We start from the raw sequence: 26,116 nt of genomic DNA on the forward strand, positions 1-26,116 counted from the left end.
AGACATGGCTTGGCAGTTCGGGCTGAATTGTTCCCATGAGGCACAGGGTCAAGACTGGTTTGCATATGGCCATGTCTGAATTGGGGTGGCTTGGTGAGCAAAATAACAATGGATTAAACCCAGATCTGTGACTGGAGGTGAATGTTTTGCCAATGTGCAACATTCCATCCATCACCTTGTGTGTTCTGCTGTTTGTCCTTTGTGGGAAGGGTATGCCCAGACGTGGGTCCCGTGCTCACTACGCCACTGGAGTCAAGATATCCTGGCTGATGACGGCTGATAGCCAGAATCCGGTCCTAGGATGTTTGATTCAGGTCCAGGGAAGACATGGCTTGTCCGTTTCGGCTGGACTGTTCCCATGAGGCAAAGGGTCAAGACTGATTTGCATATGGCTGTGTCTGAACTGGGGTGGTGTGGTGAGCAAAATAACGATGGATTAAACCCAGATTTGTGACTGGGGGTGAATGTTTTGCCAATATGTAACATTCCGTCCATCACCTTGTGTGTTCTGCTGTTCGCCCTATGTGGGAAGGGTGTGCCCAGATGTAGGTCCCGTGTTCACTACGCCACTGGAGTCAAGCTATCCTGGCTGATGATGCCTGATAGTCAGAAACCGGTCCTAGGATGCTTGATTTCATTCCAGGGAAGACATGGTTTGGCACTTCCGACTGGACTGTTCCCATGAGGCACAGGCTCAAGACTGATTTACATATGGCCATTTCTGAACTGGGGTGGCGTGGTGAGCAAAATAACAATGGATTTTTCCCAGATCTGTGACTGGGGGTGAATGTTTTGCCAATGTGCAACATTCCGTACATCACCTTGTGTGTTTTGCTGTTCGCCCTGTGTGGGAAGGGTATGCTCAGGCATGGGTCCCGTGCTCACTACGCCACTGGAGTCATGGTATCCTGGCTGATGACGGCTGCCAGAAAACAATCCTAGGATGCTTGATTCCTTTCCAGGGAAGACATGGCTTGGCAGTTTGGGCTGGACTGTTCCAATGAGGCACAGGGTCAAGACTGGTTTGCATATGGCCATGTCTGCTTTGGGGTGGCTTGGTGAGCAAAATAACAATGATTTAAACCCAGATCTGTGACTGGGGGTGAATGTTTTGCCAATGTGCAACATTCCATCCATCACCTTGTGTGTTCTGCTGTTCGCCCTATGTCAGAAGGGTATGCCCAGACGTGGGTCCCGTGCTCACTGCGCCACTGGAGTCAAGATATCCTGGCTGATGACGGCTGATAGCCAGAATCCGGTCCTAGGATGCTTCATTCAGGTCCAGGGAAGACATGGCTTGGCAGTTTGGGCTGGACTGTTCCCATGAGGCACATGGTCAAGACTGATTTGCATATGGCCCTGTCTGAACTGGGGTGGCGTGGTGAGCAAAATAACGATGGATTATACCCAGATCTATGACTTGGGGTGAATATTTAGCCAATCAGCAACATTCCGTCCATCACCTTGTGTGTTCTATTATAAAGGAGTAAGCTAACCCGTGGGACGCCACCCGGGCGGGGCCGGAGGCGTGTCTATGCGCGTCACTGCGCATGCGTGAGGAACGCTGTATCTAACTCAGCCACTCCTGGATCTTGTTTCTGGTATCAGGATCAGCCCAGACAACCGATGAGTTGAGCAGAACCCCGTCACAAGCAGATAGCTCCCATTTACAGTCAAGAACAGATGTCAGTCCACTGAAGGGTTCAGTAGGAGTTGGAGTGGCAGGTGGGTGATTTTCAGAGGGTTGCTGGACTGCACCCCTGGCTGATGGTCTTACAACAATGATGAAAATAATAATTAATAATTTATTTAATTAAGAGTAATCTAGAGAAGCATGTCATGCATGAACGTCTGGGTAGAATGCTTTATACTAAGGGTCACCTGCCATTCAGATAGATAGTAATACGTTCCTTTATGTGCCCCTAAGGGTCGCAAAATGGGAAAGTAGCTTGTGATACAGCACAAACATATTTGTTTTTCAGACAAGGTACTGTATCGTAAACACTGCATTGATACCATGCAGAATAACAGATGTGGTTGATTGCATTGACACTTGTTAAAGTATGCTATCTGCCTAATTCCACCTTTGGGCCCTCAGTCATATTTGACACCAAGTACAACTGTTAGCTTATAAAATAACTCTGACCTTCTGTACAACATTTTGTAGCACCTATTTAGTGAAAATATTTTTAATACATGTATTTATTTTTAACACAGGTATAACATTACATATGTGTGGTATCATAGGTTATAGAACCAGCTCTTCATGTGGTTCTGTAACCTAGGAGATTGGGGCGGTTGAGGCAGACTGAACTGAAGACGGTGATCTCGGCAGCTGCTTTGTGGAGTACTCCTGTGGATGAGGTCTAATTATATGGAAACTTCAAATAAATACTTCTTGTTTTTCTATCATCGCCTGCATCTGTGACATTTTGTTCACGCTTTCCTCTCCGTCATTGGTTCCTGGATTGTGGTCATTGGAACGTAACGTTTCCTGTTGCGTGACCACGTTTGCGGCCATTTTGGTTGTGGAAATCTACATCTTCATTGCAATTATTGTTTTTAGCGTGGTGACACACACACCAACAGAGAATGCTGTGACATGCAGATAAATTAATGGACAGCGCGGTGACGCACACACCATTTGATTCACCTGTAATGAATGATTACAGTGCCGCGAGGCTCAAATCTATTTAAAAAGAGTGCAGTGTGGGCATTTCAATTAAAGGACAGCGTGGTGATGCGCACACCAATTAAATAGTTGTCCTTTGTGCTCACAAGTCTAATAACACGTCTACTCACATGTTCATTTGACATAACAAGACAACAGCGAGGTGACGTGCACACCAATTGAAATTATTCAGTTTCAAGTTTTAAGTGATACACACATCTATTGTAATTTAGCGTGAACATATTTCATGTTATGGCGCACACCAAGTAAGAGTCATCCTGTCTCTAGTCTACTGTGATACGCACAACTGTTTTATATTCAACTTGCACTAATTTCACGTCTCTAGTGTCATGCACACCTTTTAAAGGACACCCTGTATCTAGTTTATGGCAGGGTGACGTGCACACCATTTTAAGACTTATCTTCTATTATCCAGACCTTTTAAGCCGTGACCCCTAGAATAAAAAGATCTAGGTCTGGCGGTAGGACCTTCGCCCATAATGCCTCCAGGACTTGGAACGCTCTGCCACTTCACCTAAGAGCCAATTCCAACCTTACCTCATTCCGCAAACAACTTAAAACCTTCCTTTTTAACTCACCCATTTAACCCCGTTCCCCTCTGTGCTTCCGGATGGTTCTGGTTATCATTAGCGCTTGGACGCCTCAGGGCAACAATTTGCTCTTTTTTTTTTGGAGGAGGAGCCAAGACGGGATCCAAAATGGCAGCTTAGAAGCCCGGCTCCGCTGCTCGCCCTCTCCCTCCCTTACATCCTGTATTTGATCCTGAGTCCACATCATACCCCCGCATGGCGGAAGTAGTGAGGTGCCATCCCGTGCAACTCCGGGTTCGCGATCGCCTCAGATGGCTGAGTAACGTCGATGCGAACAAAGCGGCCTGCACCAGCCATACGCCGGGACCTCGAGCTGTGACGTGGCGGGGGTGGAAGTGAACAACAGCGGGCGCGGCCAGCAGGAGAGACCGGTCGACTCCCGCGGAAGTCGTAATTTGTGGTTTCTGACGGATGCCAGCGGAGTGAGATGCTGGCGCCTGGGATATCGCGGTACGCATCTGGCTGACTTTCTCGGCGCCGCAGAACCCGAGACCGTATGATAATCCAGCCACCCACATTGACCCCTTTGATGTGCTGCCCGGGGTGCAATGGCTCGCCGGCTGCGGTGGGCGTTGGATTATGGATCTCCCCTGGGCATGGCGGGTGAGGAGCTGGTGAAACTGACTTTGTTAAGGTCCTATTGCTCTTTGCCCTGATTCCGGCGCGCTCTGCCTGGCGACAATGACACCCCAGACGTCTGATATGATGTTTGCTATTCTGACTGGGAGGCCCCCGGGGGCGAGGAGCGTCACCATCGCAGACATTGGAGAAAGGGAGCTCACACTTGGGGATGTTCTTTTGGCCGTTGATGATCTTCATTCCTCCCTGAGCTCTATATTGTTTGCCCTCCATGACTCGCTGGCGGCTATTGTTCCTGACGTGGGACCTGGGGGCGCAGATGGAAATATGTTAGACCGGGCGCCTGTCGCTGCTCAGTCGTTTGTCTCCGTGGATTCTTTGGGGCGAGAGGTGCTGGATTTTGACTACCGTGAGCCTGCCGTCTTGCATTGCGAGACCGATATTCCTGCTGGATCCTTGTTATATTTCCCCACCATCGAACAGCTTCACGGGGCAACTTCACTATTGGACAGAGACTATTGGCGAAGGGGACTTGTTGCCATCCACCTGCCTTCATTCAGCGCCTGGGTGTCTCCTGAGAAGCATACTTGGGTGCCTGGATTGCTTGCCTATGGAACTGCTGTGTCGGAGTGTCTGTCTACTTTTATTCGGACTGGCCAGGGATGAACATCGCATGATTGTTTGCCGATTTGGTGCTCTTGGTGATGACGCAGGGTTTGGCTTCTTATTGTGATTGTGGGGGTGTGTAACGGGCACATGATGATGGCTACCTCCTCTCTTGGGGAGCTTACCTTTCTTCTGGGAGGTGGGGGGGGGGGGGATGGGGACGGGTGAAGGGCTCCTCTTCCTTCTTTTTCATGTAACTGGGGGGTTTTGGTGCTTGGGGCGACAGGCATGCCTATAGGGGGGGTGGGCCGTAGCCTTCTGCTGGTATGCGGGGTGGGGGATGGGATTTGTTTTCGTTCTCTTTTTGTTGTATGGCCCTTCTTTTTCCTTTGTCTGTACTTCCTTTCTTGCCTTTTCCACACTGCTGCTGGGATGGGGGGTCCAGTTTTGTTCTTTCTGGGTCACAATTTGGCGATGTGCGCTTGCGTTTATTGTATTACATTTATTGACCTTAATGGGTAGACAATGGGTTAGCATGTGATTATTGTATATTGGCTTATTCAGATTCACACGTATTCATTGTAATTCTCCTTTTATGTCGGTATAGTAGGCGAATACCCTATTTTAGGACTTGTTCCGAAATTGACTTTGTGTGACTGTATGTACTAGGATCCTTCCTCCAGTGTTATAAAATGGAATCCTCTCATATCCTGATTTTGGTGCCCACGCTAATATGTACTGCATGTCCCTCCGATTTACTATGATTCCGGCGTTAGAGATGCTGAACTGTACTCTTTTATTATGTACCGTTTACCGATTTACCTAACGGCCGGCCTGAAAGGTTGTAGGCCCATTCCTGTATTGTTTTGCAGAAACGTTTTGGAGGACTCCAAATAAAAATCTTATGCAAAAAAAAAACAATTCGCGCTTTACAAATACAAATACAATTACAATTACAATTATTTTAGTGTTCTCTCATTTTTGTCTACCACCATGGATATGCAAAATGTTCCTACACCTTCATTTTTCTTAAATTGACTAGGGGATCCACTGTTAAAGTGGTCTAAATGGAAGAAAGTGTTTACTCATTATGCGAAAGTGTGTGGTGCCAATTTAAGTGCGGAAAGGAAAACATCTCTGTTGTTACATTGCCTTAGTTCTGAGGGTCAAGAGGTGTTTGAGCATCTCCCAGAACTCAAAGAAGATATTGTCTCGGATTTAAATGAATATGAAATTGCTATAAAAAAAACTTGATATTCATTATCAGCCCAAATTAAGAATGGTTTTGGAAAGGTATCACTTTGGAAGAAGGATGCAACATGAAGGTGAGACTCTTAAACAATATATTACTATTCTTCCTAAATTGGCTTCTACATGCAATTTTGGAGCTTCCTCTGAGAAACGTCTTAGAGATCAGTTCATGTTAGGATGCAACTTAGAAAAAGCCAAAGAATCTATGTGGGAGAAGAATGATCCATCTTTACATGAGGTGTTAACTATGGCAAAAACATTTGAACATTCAAAGGCTTGTGTGGAGGTGATAAAGGAAGATGCCTTAGCCACAAATAAAATTGCTGATGCTAGTGTAAAAGTTGTATAAAATGACAAGGACAAGTTTCAGAAACCTAATTCATCCAACACAAAGTATAGTACACAAAACAAGTTTGCGAATAAAAACTTTGTAGGAAAGTTTTTTCGCTGTGGAGCAGCAGGACACTTGGCCAAAAAAATGATGTCCTGGATCGAAAGCTACCTGTAAGGTTTTGGCAGGAAAGGACATGCTATTAAGTGTTGTCGATCGGGTGTATCAAGCAAAAGCAAAGTTAGAGAAGTCGAATGCGATGATGAAGATTATGTAGAAGAAATAGTTATTTTAGAAAACTGTGTGGAGAAACTTGATGGACCACTTGAAAAAGTATTGGTGAATGACAAAGAAGTTCTTATGCTTTTTGATTCTGGGGCAAAGATTACTTCGATACCGTTTACATTTTATGAAACAAAACTTAAGAATAGTGTATAAGTTCTTAAACCCAGATATAAAGCCTAGAGGGTATGGTGGCGAACCAATAAAATTAGCTGGATATTTTTGGGGTTCTATAGAATTTAGGGATAGGATCATCTCTGGAAAAATGTATGTTTCAATTAAAGGGGACTCGTTGATAACCTGGATACATCAACCTGATCTCTTTGTTTTCCTGGACCCTAATGCTAAACCTATGCTCTACTTAAGAGATAGACCCTCGAAGGAATGAAGTCCTTCACCAACTGGATGAGGAACAGCTGTCTGAAGCTGAACTCGGACGAGATGGAGTTACTCATCCTCGGACCCACCCCCTCAGCCTGGAACGACTCCTGGTGGCCGACAATACTGGGAACAGCACCGACACCCACCGACTATGCACGCAACCTAGGATTCATCCTCGACTCCTCCCTCTCCATGTCTAAACAGGTCAACGCTGTCTCCTCCTCCTGCTACAACACCCTCCGCATGCTCCGCAGGATCAACAAGTGGATCCTGACCAAAACAAGAAGAACGGTGACACAGGCCCTCGTCAGCAGCAGACTGGACTACGGCAACGCAGTCTATGCAGGAATCCCAGCCAAACACCTACAAAGACTACAATGCATCCAAAACGCCTCCACCCGACTGATCGTCAACGTCCCCCGCCGCAGCCACATCACCCCCCACCTGAGAGACCTACACGGGCTCCCCGTCGACAAGAGGATCACCTTCAAGCTCCTCACCCAAGCACACAAAGCACTCCACAACACCGGACCAGCCTACCTGAACAGCAGACTCAGCTTCTACACCCCCACCCGCCAGCTCCGCTCCGCCAGCCTCGCCCTCGTCGCTGTCCCCCGCATCCAACGAACAACCTCCGGTGGCAGATCCTTCTCCTGCCTCGTCGCCAAGACCTGGAACACCCTCCCTACCTACCTACAGCAGACCCAAGACCTACTCGCCTTCAGAAGACTCCTCAAGACTTGGCTCTTCGAGCAGTAGCGGCACCCCCTCCCCTCAGCGCCTTGAGACCCTCACGGGTAAGTAGCGCACTTTACAAGTACTCTGATCTGAATGATTGTAAATTCAGTTGAAATTGATATTAACAGCTTACTGGACAAGTTTTCTGATGTCTTTAAGAATGAACTTAGGTGTTTAAAGAATTATGTTCATGAGATTAGGTTGAAAGAGCATGCCATTCCCAAAGCTGCCAAAATTAGAAATGTTCCCATGGCTGTTAGGGACAACATGAAAGCCGAATTAGACAAGCTAGTTGCAAATGGGATAATTGAAGAAGTTGAAGCTTCTCAATGGGTCTCTCCAGTCGTGACGGCTCAAAAGGCCAATGGGGAGGCTCGTCTTTGTATAGATTTGAGGGAATTAAATAAAGCAGTAGTAGTTGACCACTATCCCTTACCCAATATTAGTGAGATGCTGAGTATGCTGAATGGTGCCAAATATTTTCCTCCCTTGATCTCAATTCAGCATACCATCAAATTAAACTTACTGAAAACTTTCACCACACCCTTTGGTACCTTTAAATTTCTAAGGATGCCATTTGGTCTTATTTCGGCAGCTTCAGTTTTTCAGCGAGCCATGGAAAGAGTAATAAAGTGTGGTGGTGGTGAAAATCTATCAGGATGACATCTTGGTGTCTGGTTCAACTGATTTAGAACACAACAGAAGGCTTTGCAAGGTCTTGGATATCATATTGAAGTCTGATTTGACTCTAAAATGGGTAAGTGTAAGCTTGGGGTTCAAGAGATTGAGTACGTGGGGCATCTTGTCACAAGCAAAGGAATCCAACCTACAAAATTATTGGTTGATACAACACAGAATTTGCCGTCTCCGAAGAATAGAGAGGAATTGGTTAAGTTCTTGGGAATGGCTGAATTTTACAACAAATTTATTCCCAAATTTGCTGAGAGATCGTTAACTTTAAGATCTTTGTTAAAGAAAAACCCAGAATTTGTCTGGTCCAATCAATGTGAAAAAGAATTTTTGGATATCAAATCTAGCTTAAAGAATGCATCTGACCTTGGGAGTTTTGATGTTACTGATGATGTGGTTGTCATGACTGATGCTAGTTCTAGAGGTTTAAGTGTATTGTTGCAAAGATCAGGAGGTGTGTATAGAACAATTGCTTTTATTTCAAGAGGTTTGCGTGGTGCTGAAATTAGTTATTCAGTTATCGAAAAAGAAGCCCTAGCTGTTTTTTGGGTGGTAAGAATACTCAAAAAAATTATTTGGGGGCGCACATTTGAAATAAATACGTATCACAAACCTCTGAAGGAGGTTTTTTCAAAGAAGGGTGTGGATCAGATCTCAGGTTGCATACGTAGGTGGGTAATTGCTTTGCAAGAGTTTTATTTTCAAATAAACGACATCCCTGGTGCTAGTAATTTACAAGCGGATAGTCTTTCAAGATTAGTTGATGGATCTGTATGTAACATAGAATTCTTGGAGGAAAGCTTTGCTGGTGAAGACTTTGAAGAGGATTTTAAGGTGTTTTGTTACTAAAGGAATAATACAGGAGACAGAGTAGAAAGCTTCTTTGGAGAAGGACACTTGTTTGCAGAAGGTCATGAAAATGGTTTTGGAGGGTTGGATGGTAAATAATAAGTGTGAGGCTGTTTTAATGAGTTTTTGGGAAGTTCGGAATGAACTCTCTATTGTTGATGATTTACTTATGAGAGGCGGTAAACTTTTTCTTCCTGAAGATTTGAGGTTAGTTTTGGTAAAGAAGGCCCATTCCAGTCATATGGGGATTTCTAAAACCAAAGAGGGTCAGAGGAAGTTTCTGGTGGCCTTCGATGGATTTAATGATTGAAAGAGAGCTTAGAGAGTGTTTGGATTGTACTAAGAGTGACAAGGTGTTAAAGTGTAGAACGCAACCCATGGTTGTTAGAGAGAGAGTGGCTGGTCCGTGGGTTGATGTTTCAATGGATATTCTTGGTCCTGTGAGGGTCAGTTCAGTGGACAGATATGTGATTATTTGGACATGTTTTTGCAGTGGCCAGAAATACAAATTGTGGATTCAATCGAGTCTTCTTACAGAAAATGGGGTGCAATTTACCTCTAGGCAAGTTGAAGAGTTTCTTAAGGAGAGGGGTGTAAAGCATAAGAGGGCTTCACTCTATCATCCAGAGTCTAATGGTGTTGTTGAACGCTTTATTAAGGTTTTAAAGGAAAGTCTGCAGTTGTCTTTAGTTTGTGGGTCTAACTGGGTGGAAGGATTGAGGAAGAAAGTGAGAGAATACAGGTTGACTCCCCATTCTAGTACAGGGGTCTCACCTTTTTGTTTGTTTAAGGGGAGGCTACCTTGTTGCGAGGTCAGCCCTGGTTGGCTCATTGAGAAAAGGTTAAAAATTGATAAGGACATTTGCGTTCCTACAGGTTGGAAAGCCAAAGAGGAAGAGAAAAAGTTGAAGTCCAAAACAGTGTATGATTTGAGAAAGGCTGTTAAAGAAACTAAGGTTAAAATAGGAGATTGGGTGACAATCAAATCTCCAAGAAAGGGTGTAAAGAGTTCAAAATTTGGAATGCCTTGTCAGGTTAGGAAAGTATTTAAAAATGCTGTAAAAACTGATGACAAAAGGATTTGGAATTGGAACAGAATTTCTAAATGTTCTTATGAGCCAGAAACTCTTCCTTTGTTTTCCAAGGTTATATCAGCTTCTCATCCAGCTCCACTGAAGACTAAGAAAGGTGGGTCTGATAGAGTGCTAGTCAGACCTAAACGTGAAAAATTTAAACCTATTCGATTTAAAGATTATTTTAATGTTATTGTTTTTTTTGTTTTATAATTCATATATGTTTCTGTTTTTTTTAGTTGTTTGTTTATTATAAGTAAGGAGGTGATGTGGTATCCTAGGTTATAGAACCAGCGCTTCGTGTGATTCTGTAACCTAGGAGATTGGGGCGGTTGAGGCAGACTGAACTGAAGACAGTGATCTCTGCAGCTTCTTTGTGGATTGCTCCTGTGGATGAGGTCTACTTATCTGGAAACTTCAAATAAATACTTCTTGTTTTCCTATCATTGCCTGTATCTTCATTATTTTACCATGTATGTTGTTTGACCTTAAAACATAAACCCATTGGCTGGTAAATATTTGACATGAGTAATACCTTCCACTAAGACCTAATAGAATGTAATTATTGTTTGATGTCTACATTAGTTTGAGTCTCATAGGAGGGGTACCACACTTGGTGTTATGTCACTGGAGCGAATACAGATATTTTAACAATACTGTTGTCCTTCATCCTGTTAACAGTGGAGGTAAGTATAAATTTCACTAAACAATATTAGCATAGCAAAGTGATTGGAAACTGTTTAGTCTGGCTATAACAGGACACTTGACTTGCGAAGTATAGGCACAATATGGAAACTCAGCAGTAAGTGTGGTAATCAATAGAAAATATAGAACACATGGTTAAAACAAAGTCAATGGAGATTGTCAGAAAACATTCTAAAGTGACATATCGCTCTTTACTCATACTTGTACCGTTGCTACATGTAAAATTCAGCAGTTTCTAGATGTCAGACATGCCTAAATCTGTTATATGTAGAAATATATAGCATGATTATGTAAAATGATTTTCTTTCAAAACATGCCCAACCATCAGTCATTATGTGAGATGCAGTGATTTTTTTCACTAACAGTCTCCCCAAAGATGTAGACCCTAAGGAAAAGTCACATATGATATATGAACAGTTCAATTTAAATAAATAGATTTATACCTACATGTAAACACACACAACCTCTTGTTAGAAGACTAAGCCAAAAATACTTTAACACTAGCTTGGTCAAGAATAATGGAGATGTAGAAAATGTTACATTTATGGACGATTTTTCACAAGGTTATAAATCCCTGAGACTACATACTGGACTGTCTTGTTGTGGCTTTATATGTTTTAGGCTCCTTACAACATCACGGTACAGCCTACAAATAATATTATACTCATAGTACTGCTAAACAAAGTGACTGAGAGTAATGGATCAACACCTTATATCATGAGCGTTGAGAGATGATATCTCCAATTACAAACGTTATTGATCAATTTTGTAGAACTCAATGTTGAAATGAAAATTAAATTTGGATTTAGGAACTAATATAAAATATTATGAAACAATGAATTTGAACATCAATACTGAGAGAAATATTAACATGATTAATTAGCACTTGACTGATGATACACAGTGGTTTAAGTTTACCATCTCTACTCCACCAGGAATTCCTGCAAAACCTTCAGTGTCCAGGATTCCACACTTTCTCCTCCCAAGCAAAAAGATTCATGGACCTGAGAGAACCACCACCAGTCTGCTGTGCCTCTAGGATGGCTTTTGAGGCTAGAGGAATCAATTGTCATTGATTTGGTTTTACCCACATCTCCAAAGCGCAAAACAGGCTTGTAAAAGACTGGAGAGGAATTGGAGAAAACACTGTCCCCCTGAAGATAAAGCAAAATATAAGGCCACCTGAAATACCTTCAGAAACGGATTAAAAAACAATAAAGCAGATTCTTCCAGTTAAACCTTTAAGATTGTGAAATCTTTTTTGTCTCCGATGATGAATCAATAAAAAAAAGTCCCCTTTGCAAGCCCTAGTAGATAAGCTGGCGGCCCACTTTTACATAAAGGTGGAGGATATGCACTTTTCCACATAGAAAGTGACTCTCCAGGTCTCATCAGCTACTCCATCATACATTCAGGAGGGAGCAGTCTTAAACTCTTTTAGCGTCGTCTCGCCCAAAGATACTGAAACAGGCCTTTTTGCAACCAGACCTGGGTCTTCTTTAGACCCCTGCCCTTTGTGGATGTTAAGGAAAGTAGCTCCCTGTTTTAAACATCTACATTAATTAATTATTCGATCATTACTTTCTGGTCACTGTTGGAAACAAGTACTTGTGCTCCCACTATTAAAAAAAACCAAGGGCCGACATTTCTAACTTTGATAATTTCAGACCCATCTCTCTGCTTCCGATGATGGCTAAGGTCCATGAAAATATACTCAACTGATGCAATTTGTGAAAAGGAACAATATTCTGCATGCCACCCATGTGGGTTTCCATCCTGGCCATAGTAAAGAAGTTGCACTATTGGAGATCTCCGAATTTTTGTTATTGAGTTTGGAAGAGAGCATTAAAGCTGTGGTCATTCTTCTGGATCGGGCTGCAGCCTTCGATCCCGTACTACAACATCTGGAAAGGATAGGGGTCAGAGCAAAGCTTTCAGATGGTTAAAGTCTGCCTCTTAGATTGAGGACAAGCTGTTCATCTCATCCCTTTTACATCCGGCTTCAATTATATAACATTCGTTGTCCTGTAGGGCTCAGCTTTAAGCACTACACTATTTAATATCTATATGGCCCCTCTGGCGAAGATGGTTGAAAAGTGGGGCTCAAAGATTGTATTGTATGCTGTTGACGCACACCTATTATTCTTTTTTCAGCAAGTTGGCTGATCATTGGAAGACCATTTTCAGGGCTGCTTAAATGCACTGGCAAATACAATGTGGTTATACTGCCTGAAGCACAACACTTACAAATCAGAGGCATCCGTGTTTGGCATCCCTCTCCTTTTGACTTGGGCTGTCTTTGGTTGCAAACTTTGGGTGCTACTACTCTGCCTGCACAGTCGGGTAGGAACCTTGGCGTAAAATTTTATATGGATCTTTTCTTTCAATCCCATATCTCTAAAGTATGGTTTGGACTTTTGAAATCACTACTAAAGTCTGCAAACTTTTGACCTGCGAACACCAGAAAACTGATTGTGCAAGTTTTGGTGAGTTACTGGCTTGATTATTCTTTTTTGTGTTTGAAAGCTTTATTGAAGAGCAATAATGATAAACAACAATAAGACATCAGCAAAAAGAGATAAAAAATGTAAAAACATAGTCTGAAGTAATAACATTGCTAATGTCGTAACTGAGAAAAAAAACATTTTTTTAAGAGTTTTAAGGCTATAGGGAAGGGGGGAAGGGATGAGAGAGTGATGCTATAACAGAATAATACTATAGAGAATACCGGCAAATAAATAAATGATGCAAGCAACAATACAAAATATACAGTATATAAAAGCGCTGCAATATAGGAAAACTGCAAAAAATATCAAATAAACAAGAAGGAGAGAGTATAAGTCCTTCAAGGGGGTTTAAAATGTTCTGAATTGATATGAGTAGATTTCTTTTGAACAAATTGGTCTAGGTATGTAGTAAGAGGTAGCCAGTAAAGATCCACAATACATCTTGGTTTACAGGAAGAGGCAAAGGCAACTTCAAGCCTGTGAAAATGACATAAAGAGTTCCACCAACTTTGTATGGAAATGTTTGTAAGGGATTTCCAATTGGAAGAGATGTGTTGGAATGCGAGTGCAAGCATGAGATCGTAAAGACCATGTGAGTGTGGAGGAAGATCTAAAGATTCTGAAAGGCTGCCCAGAAAAAGAAGAGTGATTGAGTATGGAACAGAGAGTGTAAAAATGTGAGAAAGATAAGACCAAACTTTTTTTCCAAAAATCAGATACAGCAGGACCGAGAAAGAACAGATGTAGAAGATCAGCATTTGAAGTACCACAAGTCCAGCATTTAGAGTCGGAAGAGGATGTGAAATGAGATAAAGAAAGAGGAGAAAGGTAAAGTGTATGATAAAGAAAAAATAAAGATTGAGTGAGAGAAGCAGAACAAGAAACTTTCAAAGTTCTGGACCAGAGTTTATCCCAGAGAACAACAGACCAAGTACAATCCAAATCCATTTCCCAAGAAAGCTCCAACTTAGTTTTGGCACGGCCTGGGTTAGGAGAGGCAAATAATTTATAAATAAGAGATGCTTTAGGAAGTGTAGAGAGTACTACAAGAAGAGGAGATTGAGGGGTTAGTGAAGTCGAGGAAGGGAGAGAATAATAACGGTCAATAATTATTTCCATGAGAATAGTAAGTTTCTGCAGAAAAGAGCGAGGACAGCAGAACAGAAGTTGAAATTGGGGAAATGAGCGAGGTGATACACCATCAAAGAGATGATTGACCCACATGATACCTCTTAGTCTCCAAGACGTCCAACAAATGGGTCTGGTATTTAAAAGAATAAGTGAATTATACCAAATGGGTGTATGTAGAAATGATTCCTGTGAGATGTCAGACGGAAAGATCAAAGGTTTTAAAAGAGAAGAAGTATATTAAATAAAGGAAAGGAAGTATAAGGAGATTTGGTGGAGAAGCATAATACCTCCTCAAAGGAAAAGGGTAATAATAAAGTTTGTTCAATACGGAGCCAAAGAGGAGAAAAGGGGGAAGGTTCTGACAAAAGCCATCTCGATGCTTGACGTAGAGAGAAGGATTTATGGTATAGACGAAAATCTGGAAAATTAACGCCACCATTCGGTTTAGATTTGCGAAGAGCTACAAGAGAAATTCTAGATTTTTTATTTTTCCAAAGGAATTTTGAGAGAGAGAAATCAATACGTTTGAAATAAAGGGCAGGAACATGAAAAGGTAACATGGAAAAGATATAAATAAGAATAGGGGCAATCCTCATTTTAATAGAATCGAGTCAACCCCACCAGGAGAGAAAAATGGGATTCCAGAAGGAGAACAATTGATCAATTTGAGTCAAAACTGCGGACATATTTAATTTGATGGAAGAGGAAATAGAATTGGAATACCAAATACCAAGATATTTGATCTTTGTGCTGTTCCAGACAAAGCCAGTCGAGGAAAAAAGATGAGGAAGACAAGTTTTGGTCAAAGGAAGAATTTCTGTCTTATCGGAGTTAATCTTATATCCTGAGACTAGGGAAAATGCGTCAAATTCAGATAATAAAGGGGAGACCGACAATTCTGGGTTGGAAATAAACAAAAGGATATCGTCTGCATATGCAGAAAGTTTTAGTTATCACCATAGGGGAAACCAAAGATGGATTTATTGTTACGGATGGAGGACCGAAATGGTTCAAGAGCTAAGACAAAAAGCAGTAGGGAAAGAGGGCAGCCTTGACGTACTCCCCTTTGAAGGGTAAAGGATGAGGAAAGTTGACCATTCACGAGATCTGAGGCCTTGGGCGCAGAGTATAACAAAGATATGAGAGAAATAAATTTGGGACCAAAGCCATGCCATCGTAGTGAAACAATCAAAAAAGACCAATGTACTCTATCAAAGGCCTTCTCCGCATCCACAGAGATAGCGGCCAGAGGAATTGAGAGAGATGAGGACTTTTTCAAGACATTGAGAAAGAGCCGAGAATTATCGGAGGTGAGTCCACCCTTAACAAAACCACACTGCTCCTTACCAATAAGATGAGGCATAAATGGGTCCAAACGTAAAGCAATTAATTTAGCGAATAGCTTATAATCTACATTAAGTAATGAGATTGGACGATAATTTTTACAAAATTTGGGGTCACGGCCATCTTTTGCGATAAGGCAAATGGTGGCATCCTGAAAGGAGCCATCTGCTTTACCGGAGGAATAAAATGATTGAAAGAGCGACAGAAGTTTGGGCGATAAGACATCAGAGAAATGTAAGTAAAATTCAACAGGAAAACCATCAGGGCCAGGTGTTTTACATTTAGTAAGGGAAGACAAAGCCGTAGAAAGTTCATGTAATGAGAGATCAAGTTCAAGGTCTGGAAAATTGAGATAGGAAGTAGAGGGTCTAGGTAATTTTTCAAAATAAGACTGAATAAGAGAGGGAGTAGGAAGAGATTCTGGAGTTTATAGCTGTTGATAAAACAGTTGAAATTGATCAAGTATGTCTTTATCTCTATGAAGAAGGGTATCGTCAGAAGAATAAATGGATTCGATAAGAGTGCGTTCTTTACGAGACTTAAGATAGTTAGCTAAGAGTTTTCCAGATTTGTTACGACCACCATCATAACGCGCACTACTTCGAAGGAGAATTGAAGATACATTATCAGTGGTGAGTTTATTGAAATCAATTTTTGCTCGCAAAAGCTCTGGTGACATACATTTATCTGAAGAAGAGTAAAATTGATGTTCCCGTTTTTTTATATGTGCTAGGGAGAATTCACGTTTCTGAAGAAATTGCTTCTTTTTCCTAGAGACAAAACCGATAATGAATCCCCTTGCATTAGCTTTAAAGGAGTCCCAGAGGATATGAGGAGGAGTACTAGGATCAGAATTAAATTGAAAGAAATCATTAGTAAAAGAGCGAAAAGAAGAAGAAAAGTTAGGCTCAGTGAGAAGTGCGCAATTAAAACGCCAACAAGGTGGCTTGGGATGAGGCGGAAGTAAGTCGAGATCCGTTACAATAGGGGCGTGGTCCGAAATAACTATGGGTTCGATAGAAGAAGACAGTAAGTTTTGAGATAAAGATTGAGAGAGAAAAATATAGTCTAGTTGAGAGAAAGATACATGAGGAGGAGAGAAAAAGGAATAGTCTAAAGTGTCTGGATGTAAGAGTCTTCAAGAGTCAGCAAGACGTGATTGTAAAATGGTATCCAGAAATTGTTCATGTGGTTTGTGAGGGATAAATCGAACTGTGGATTTTGGGATCAAGGAATGGATCCATAATCTGATTGCAATCTCCACCTAAGAGGAATAATTCATCTTTATGTTGAATACATTTGTTCTTAATTAAGGGCCAAAAAGAACAATCAGGTTGAGTAGGACCATAGACATTAAAAACAGTTAAAGGTATCAAATTAATTAGTAGTTTAGCCAAAATCCATCTACCATCAGTATATTTTTCTTCTGATAAAACATTACACTTCAATTTTTTAGGAAATAAGATGACAACTCCATTCTTTTTGTTATTGGAGGGGGAAAATAAGACTGTACCAACCCAGTTCCTTTTTAATTTAAGCGAATCAATTTCAGTAAGGTGAGTCTCTTGTAGAAGGAGTATAGGAAGCTAAATGAGAAAGTACTCTCTGCTGTTTAATGGGGTTATTAAAACCTTTTACATTCCAGGAAACTACTCTAAATTTTAAATGAGATAAACTTAGTAACATCAAAAAGTGCAAAAAAGTATGTATACATCATATAGCCGAAAAAAGAGAAAAGTAGGAAAAGGAAAGAAAAATAGCTAACAACTTCAAAAAGAGGGAAGGGTAGAAAGAGGGGGAAGAGAAAGAAAGCTGCATAGATGTAATATAGGAGAAAAAAGAAGACACAGTACATATGCAAAAGGACGACTGCAAAAAACATACCTGAAGGGGAGATACAAGAGGGAAGTGGGGTAATGGCAACACTTAACAAGATGGACCGCTCGAAGAGTAGGAATCCAACCGCACCAGGACATCAAAAACCATAGGAAGGGAGCCACATGGTGGAGGGAACAAACATCACAAATCTATGTAATGAAAATAGAAATGATAACAGAGAAGTAACATGAGGAATACAATATAAGGTATGTAACAAATTAATATACATAGCAACATATACGGTCAATACTCTTTGACCAAGCCAGGAAACTTGTCGCTTCGATCTAGCTGCGGAGAGGACTGAGAGCAGATCCGTAAATTTCAAGAAGAGAATGATGACTCCGCGGGGTTTTGTTGAAGTATCTGAGGGAGGACCAAGCCTATGGGCTCTTTGGATACCGAGAGAGGTAGTTGGTGGCATGTCCAAAAGCTTCGGTAGGAAAGATGTTAAAAAATTCACAGGGTCATCTCCCTCCAGGGATTCCGGCAAACCATAAATACGGAGGTTATTCCTTCTATTTCTATTTTCTAAATCCTTAGTATGTTGTTGAAGAGAAAGGTCTAATTTTTCTAAAGAGGAGATGCGCTGAGAATTGGTTTTTATCTCTGAGACCTGCTGTTCTACAGAAGCAATCCGGGTATCCATAGTCGACCATTTTTCTTTCAAGAGTTGCATGTCCTTGTTATTTTCCACTATAATTGGACGTAATGCGCGTATTTCCTCCAAAATTAACTCCATAGAAATAGGCGAGGAAGTCTTGTCAGGAGAAGGATGATCATGCTTCAGTTGTTTAGTCGAAGTAGTAGGCGGAGAGGATTTGTTAGAGATAGCCTGCGTAGCAGAAGAACGGTTAGGCGCAGCTCCAGCCATTGGTATTATAGCAGTAGAGGAATGTAAAGTTGAGGAGGAAGCCACCTGGACACTTGTAGAGGGCACAAAAACAATTTTCGTTGTGCGCAACTTGAACAGAGGAAATACATTACTTCCAATTTTGGTGTGCAGCAAGCTAAAGCTGTAAACGATACAACAATTATAGAGAAATTAGGTTAGATGCTAAACCATGACCGAAAACACCGGAACCTGTGAAAAGCAATGTCATAGAAATGCTAAATCTGCAAGACTGTACACGCGCAGAACTGATTTGGCAGCCATTATGGGGAAAAAAAACGCCACAAGGAGAAAGTCAATGTGCGTGAATATGGATCGTAAGCACAGCAACATCCAGACTTACAGGTATAGTCCTGGGGAAACAACAGCAGGCAATGATAAAAAGCGCTGAAAGACATCAAAGCAAACTGTAGCAGATGATAGATGAGAAACCTCCAACTAGACCTCCAGTGAGGGATATATTAAACATCAGCATTCATATTAGGTTTCACAAAAAATAGTCCATAAAGCAGGAGAGCAGACCTGTAAAAACACATTGGTTATGAAGAAGAAAAAAATCGATGTACCTCTATCATGGCAGCATTGTGAGGTAACCATGATAGATTCCATTTGAAGGCAGATAAGGCTTCATGAAGCAAGTGGCAAACTCCTCCACAGATAACCACCATAATATGGGATTAAACAGCAATGTCAGGAGTTCAGAAGTAGTGGGCGAGAGGCGGCAGCATAATGAAGCCAAAAAACAGAAGAATGCAGACGCGCGCGTCTGAAATGGCGGCGGCCATTATGAGGGAAACGAACCGTTGCGGCTGCATCAAAGCAGGCGGACGTCCGTCGGCAGAAAAAGGGCTCACCGGGTACTCCACACGTTCCGACGTGTATTACAGGTGACAGGCGCCAGGGAGGATGCCAGAAAGCGCATTTGGAGATCAAAACTCGTCCCGGTGCGACGCAGGAAACCCTCTAGGTGGCCATCTTGATCGGCGCCTTAGCCACGCCCCCCTACTGGCTTGATTATTCTAATTCTCCTTTCTTGAGCCTTTGCAAAATAATTCGGCAGACTCCAGATAGTATAACACAAACTCGAGATAGTACAAAACACTGCTGCTCAGCTCATTTTAAGTGCCCCCAAAAGACATTCTATCAGACAGTTACACTGCCTGCCGGTGGTAAAACAGGTTATTTTCTAAACTTTGCGAATTAAATTTCAAGGTGTACACATAAGAGGTCTGCTCTTTCTTCAGCACAGATTTCGCTGGTTCAGGCCAAATAGTGACCTGTGCTCCAATAATAAGTTGGTCCTGGTTATTCCAACAGTAAAGTGAGCCAGAAAAGGGGGACATCTTTTGTCATATCTGGTGGTCAAGCTATGGAGCAGCTTCCCTTGGAGCTAAGGAAACTGGATTCCGAATGTAGGTTTAAAAGAGACCTGAAGACTTTTCTTTTTAAGCAATTCTAACTGCTGGTCAATGACAATCCTTCTGTTCAGCACCAGGATGCTTCTCTGAAGCAGCTGTTCGTACTTCAGAAACAGTATTTCATTCATTCTTTCACGGAGTGCACTCTCCCCTGCAGATCATTCCAGCACCTCCTAATTTCCTCCTGTGCGGGCCTGGTGTTAGAGACTGCATTCACGCAATTCTATTCCACATTTGACTTTCCTGGGTAATAGTGGTATTTTGAACAACGGCACTGAACAACTGTGGCTCTACCATAGTAAATCCTCTAACCATGACAGTTAGTTCTGTCTCTGAAAATCTAGGATTCCTTCTTCCAGCTATGGTGAGACAAAAAAGTAAAAAATAAAATACCAAGCCAAGTAAAGGGAAAAAAGCAAAAAATCTTAGAAGCCAAAGTCCAAACTTGTTTTATGTCTTGTTTCTGATTCAAAATGTGAAAGGCAAAGAGTTGTTGCTTAATAAAGGCTATGGGGCAGATTTATGAAGGCCTTGCGCCGCCGGTGCGTCATTTTTAACATGGGAAAAAGTGACGCACCGGCGGCGCAATGCCTTCATAAATCTGCCCCTATGTTTCATAGTGTGGTCTGCAGGTGTGGAATAAAACGGAAATTTAGCTTAGGTGTGGTTGATGTATGCATCTGTCATTAGGACAGATCGATACAGCAATGTTAAGTATGTCCGCAGTGTAATTACTGATGAAGCATGATTTTTGCAAAATGATCCTGCTTGATCAAATCTGCTCATATTTGTGTTATCTGCCCATGTTTTGCTTTTCCCATGCAGCAAACCTATTTTGGTGATTCGCTAACCTGTTACTCAATCGAAAAATGTGTTTGCGATTCGGTATTAGGAAGGGGCGTGTTTAGGGAGTCCCTTCCTAATACCGAATTGCATCGGTATGTATAAATGTTTTGTGACCGCAATTGCGATCGCAAATCATTCACATTTTACCACCTACTTCAAGTAGGTGGTAACCCATTTACAAATAGAAAGGGGTCCCCAAGGGACCCCTTCCTCTTTGTGAATATTTGTAAAACTATTTTTAAGAGCAGGCAGTGGTCCCACGTACCTGTGACTGCTCGGAAAACGGGCTGCTTTACAAAAAAAAGGTTGCTTTATTGAAAAGCAAACAGGCATGGTGGTCTGCTGATCTCAGCAGGCCACCATCCCCGTGATTCTTGCGATTCCTAGGGGGTCGCATTTGCGGCCTACCTCATTAATATTCATTAGGCGACCCCTTAGGAATCGGAAAAGGTGTACTTTACACCTTCATACATTGCATTTTGCGATGTGATTCGCAATTAGGTAATCACAAAATGCTAGATACATACATCTGGCCCCAAATGACTAATAGTGTGAAAAAACTGTTAACATGGGTGACATTACAAATTTACGCGAAAATGTCCAAGACAAAGCACAGCACGTTTAGTAATAAATGTAGTATTAGACATGCAGGCAAATATGAATAATATAAAGTAGTTTTTATATGGACTAAACATTACGAGAGAGAGTCTTGAATAAAATGTACCATTAAAAAAACTTTTCACGTAAAATAATAATAATAACAAGAACGCTTAAGGAAAATGTTTAGTGAAAATGCTTATCTTCTATCTTTATAACATGAGAGGGACATAATTATTAATAAGCCTAATTAGACTGTGCTTATGAAATTAAACCGAATAATGAATCTTTTATGATAATGTGTAGTAATCAGGACAACACAGGTATGATTAAGTCAACGTAGCTTTATTGTAGAGTAGATAAAGCAGGTAAGAAGGTCTCTGTCCCAAGTCGTAAGTATCCATATACAGTCCCACCGGGAGCAGCCTGCTAGCTGCTCAGCCCCATCCATCCAACTGTCATTCAGCTCCAGTCATCCAAGCATTACTCACACGGCCCACACACCAACATTCCACTCAGAACACTCACACAGGCTGAGCAGATAGGGACTAGTTAACATGAGAGATAGATAGTAAAAAGAGAATACTACATATCTCTTTCCTTATAAATGAATGGCAAAACTAAACATCATGAAACTACATGCCTAAAAATACAAGATAAGGTAATAATACAAATGTCTAAAACTACAAGCATAAATGTACAAGCTAAATACATACATCGAACATCTTAAAACTGTAAACATACCAGCATAAGATAAGTTGGTAAACATGTACCAAACATCTTAAAACTGTAAACGCCACAGCAAAAGATAAGTCATTTAGTCAAAAGATAAGCAACATAGTCAGTAACCCGGGGATGACAGAAACGACATCACGAGAGGGGTAGCGACTAAGAAAGATAAAGAGAGAAGAGAAAAGGTACAAAATATCAAATATGAAATACCCATATACCCTCTTAATAAAGACAATAAACTGAATATGAAAATGTATAATCCCTTGAAGAGAAAACTCCATGTAAAGGTGCGGAAAGAGGGACTGGGGCCAAAATTCCTGCCCCCACCGTAAACAGGGGACAACAAGTATGAAAATGTAGACAAGAGGGACTCACACCCAATGTCCTGCCCCCACCCTAAACAGGGGACAACAAATATGTGGACAAGAGGGACTTAACCCCAATGTCCTGCCCCCACCCTAAACAGGGGACAACAAATATGTGGATGTGGACAAGAGGGACTTAAACCCAGCGTCCTGCCCCATAAACCAAAAGGGACAACTTGTGATGAAAACAAAATCACACTATGTTAATAATCAAATACGTCATGAGAACATAGGGACTTGCACCCACTGTCCTGCCACACTAGTGACTAGGGGACAACCTGTCAAATGTAATGTGAAAGCTCTCCAATGAGAGTATGCAACAATGTAAAGACTCAACAAGAAAAATTGTGCGGCGCAAGGCGTCTTAAGCATGCAGGGTCTAACCCCTACAACCATTCAAAGCGACCGTCCCTGCGTAAGGGTAAAAATGAAAGTATATCGTAAGACTGGAAATAAAAATCCAAAACTTACCCCAACGTAGGGTAAACAATAATGTACATGTACATTTACCCTGTGTAAGGGTTCACCCCTGTGTAGCGGCATGTGAAGTGCAGATAATTCCTGCAAAGAAAACTACATATCCCTGACGTAAGGGAAAATTTAATGTGAGAAAATGTAATACTGTAAAAGTGTAATTGAAATAAGACAAAACTGTAATACTGTAAATCTGTAGTTGAAATAAGACATTTAAGATTGCCACATACATAATGAACAGTGAAGCATTAACTGAAATACTATTAATTGTGATATAAATAAGACATTCCAAAAAAATGTGAGAAATAGCCACTAGATGGCAGCATTACACAGAGCAATGAATGAAAAGAAGCATGGAGAACAAGATTCCTGAACAATACCACGCTGCACTCGAGAAAATAGCAAACATGCTTTGTGCCACCACGAAGACCTCTCAATCATTGTTCTGTGAGTCTTCAAACTGCAGAGCGTCTATATTGACCAAGAAAGAAAGTACCTTGTATATCAGATGGAGACATGCTGCAGGCAAACAGTCAAAAAACGTGTAAATCTTGCTCCCACGATGGCGTTCAGACAGGCTAAAACTTCAAAAAACTTAATTGAAAACATTTGAACTGACAAAATGTGGTTGGCAGAAGAATGCTCACAGATGAAATACCGGAGACAGAGTTGTAACAATGCTGAGTTCATGGTAAGTCATTTCCAAGGAGTGGACTTTTCTTGTAGGTGCAGTACTCTCTGTGGAGTCAGCTCCACTATAGCCAGAAAACAGGCAGCCACATGTAAGGTTAGTAAGACTTGTTAGAAATAAAATGTCCTTGTGAGTCACATTCTGCGCAGCATCACTGAAGTAGATAAAAAGGCTTACTGTACTTGAAGACTCAGTTAGCGCAGAATCCTTGAAATGGCTAGTTGTAGCAGCTTCATGAGATGAGATATAGCACGCTTGTGTGGGGGCTGTCCGGTGTGATGGACACCGATGGGACTGCACAACGCGCCAACTTTGTACTTGTTTCCTTTGTTGCATTTGAAGCTGAATGTCTTTAGAGAGACATACCTGTGAGGCCTCTTGTGACTCTTTTCTGAAGCATCTTGTTCCTGTTCCGTTGACCAGCCGTCTGTTACTTGAGATATCTATTCTCCAGCATATTGTAGAAGTCATGATGAGGTTTCTCAGGCCACTTGTACCCTCTGTTTTTGCGTAGAAACGTCTTTACGTTGTCGCCAAAAACAGGTGTAGTAATCAGGACAACACAGGTATGATGAAGTCAACGTAGCTTTTTTGTAGAGTAGATAAAGCAGGTAAGAAGGTCTCTGTCCCAAGTCCTAAGTATCCATATACAGTCCCACCGGGAGCAGCCTGCTTGCTGCTCAGCCCCATCCATCCAACTGTCATTCAGCTCCAGTCATCCAAGCATTACTCACACAGCCCACACACCAACATTCCACTAAGAACACTCACACAGGCTGAGCAGCTAGGGACAGGTTAACATGGGAGATAGATAGTAAAAAAAGAATACTACATAATGATTTCCTTTTATATTCTTTATATTTCTTTTATAATGAAGTGTGCTTTATTTCTTAGGAAAACTGTCAGTTTGCAGTTTATGATTTTTTCCTATGAAGGCCTCAAAACTTTTCTGGAGTGATTTCTCTCTTAAAATATAGGCCACAAAAGAAATGTATTTTGTTCTTTACTGTTCTGACATACACTAAGTAATCTTTAGGAATTTCCTCTCTGTGCTAAATATTTATTCTTCAATGAACGATTTGGTCAACAAATGTTGCAAGCTGATGTGGAGTGTGCACGACGTTGATGAAGTTGCAATATTCTTTTACTGCTTCCAGGAAAGGATGACATCTTTCGAATTAACAATGAACTGTTTAAGAGAACCTGGATAAACTTAATGGGATGATGATCACCTCATTTTCACAAGCCAATGAGATCGTGAAGTATTTGCAAATGTAACTTTAGGGGGTTGAACATTTGACATTTGAGGTATAATTCTCACTGAAAGAAATATTTTGGTAGTAGCTGTTTGTATGAGTGGCGAGCCTTACTGCTGGTTCCTCTGCGCTACTCTGGCTGGCTGCTGTCTGCGCAATACCTGACTGAGGCTGTCCTGATTATTTTGCACTTCATCGGCTGATGATGTTACCTTAACCTATATCTTTTTGGCCAAAGGGTTCGCTCTTCCAAACTATTGCACGTTGTGCATTATTTATTGATCTAGGTTTGTATGAAAATCAAATTGCATATTAATAATTGCCATGAATTATTTATTTTTGTCTCTCTTTCTCTCCACTCATGCCTGTTATTGATATTGAAGTGAATTCATTATAAACTGTGTTTCTTTATTTGTGATTTTACCTGTAACTTTGAACTAATGAAGACATTTATGATGTTTCTTATTGTATTTGTGAATTGCTCATTCATACTCTGAAATATTAGATAAAAGTGACTTGATAAGTGTGGGACTTGGCCCTTTTCCCAGAAATGTTTTGCTTTTTGCTCCCCTAATTTAGGATGTTCCCCATTGTAATAAAAGGGTATAGGCCTTGTGTAGTGGAGATGCCCTGTGTAATGTTAAACTAATGTTAAGGTGCAGGTGCCCTCTTCCCCTAACATGGCTGCCGCTGATCCCTGCTACTGCAGCGCGGTCCTTGTGGACGCATTCTAGTAGCCAGGAGCTGGCTGGAAACCCTCAAACAATGTATCAATACTAGCCTGCCAGCCTGCCCATATCCAGAATGGTGGAACCTCCTAGAACCTCCTGGAACCTTCTGGAACAGGTGAGGTGACACCAACTGCCACTGCCAACTGTCAACTGGCACTATATAAGGAAAGGGAGGGAAACTTTCCTGTCAGATTGAGGGATCACAGACCTGGGGAAGAACCTACGCAGGAGTTTTAGGCAGTGGGGCCTAGTCAGGGACTTATGATACTGGAAGTGACAGGGCTTAGGTGTTACCTTCCAAGTGTTGAGGAATCCTGAACTTACCCCCCTGATCTGGCCCGGCGGGAGAGGAACCCAGAGTCCACCTGAGGAGACCGGCTGAGGAGATTTGATATCAGCCATCAACTCCAACACCCCGCCCCCCTTCAAGGAACCCAGAGACTGCTATTTACAAGGGCGCAAGAAACATAAAAGCGCAGAGAAGAAACCA

General features: G+C 41.7%; 1 protein-coding gene across 1 annotated transcript in view; it reads left to right on the forward strand.

Moving 5' to 3' along the window:
* The first annotated feature begins 8,203 nt into the window (after nucleotides 1-8,203).
* Nucleotides 8,204-26,116, forward strand: part of LOC144783272 (solute carrier family 22 member 6-A-like) — a 758,531-nt gene continuing 740,618 nt past the window's right edge. The window contains exons 1-3 of the mRNA XM_078662336.1: nucleotides 8,204-8,594; nucleotides 9,866-10,023; nucleotides 10,744-10,748. Coding sequence (XP_078518462.1) covers nucleotides 8,204-8,594; nucleotides 9,866-10,023; nucleotides 10,744-10,748 — 554 coding nt within the window. The remainder of the gene's footprint in view (nucleotides 8,595-9,865; nucleotides 10,024-10,743; nucleotides 10,749-26,116) is intronic.

The sequence above is a fragment of the Lissotriton helveticus genome, chromosome 9, assembly GCF_964261635.1.
Source record: "Lissotriton helveticus chromosome 9, aLisHel1.1, whole genome shotgun sequence".
Lineage (NCBI taxonomy): Eukaryota > Metazoa > Chordata > Amphibia > Caudata > Salamandridae > Lissotriton > Lissotriton helveticus.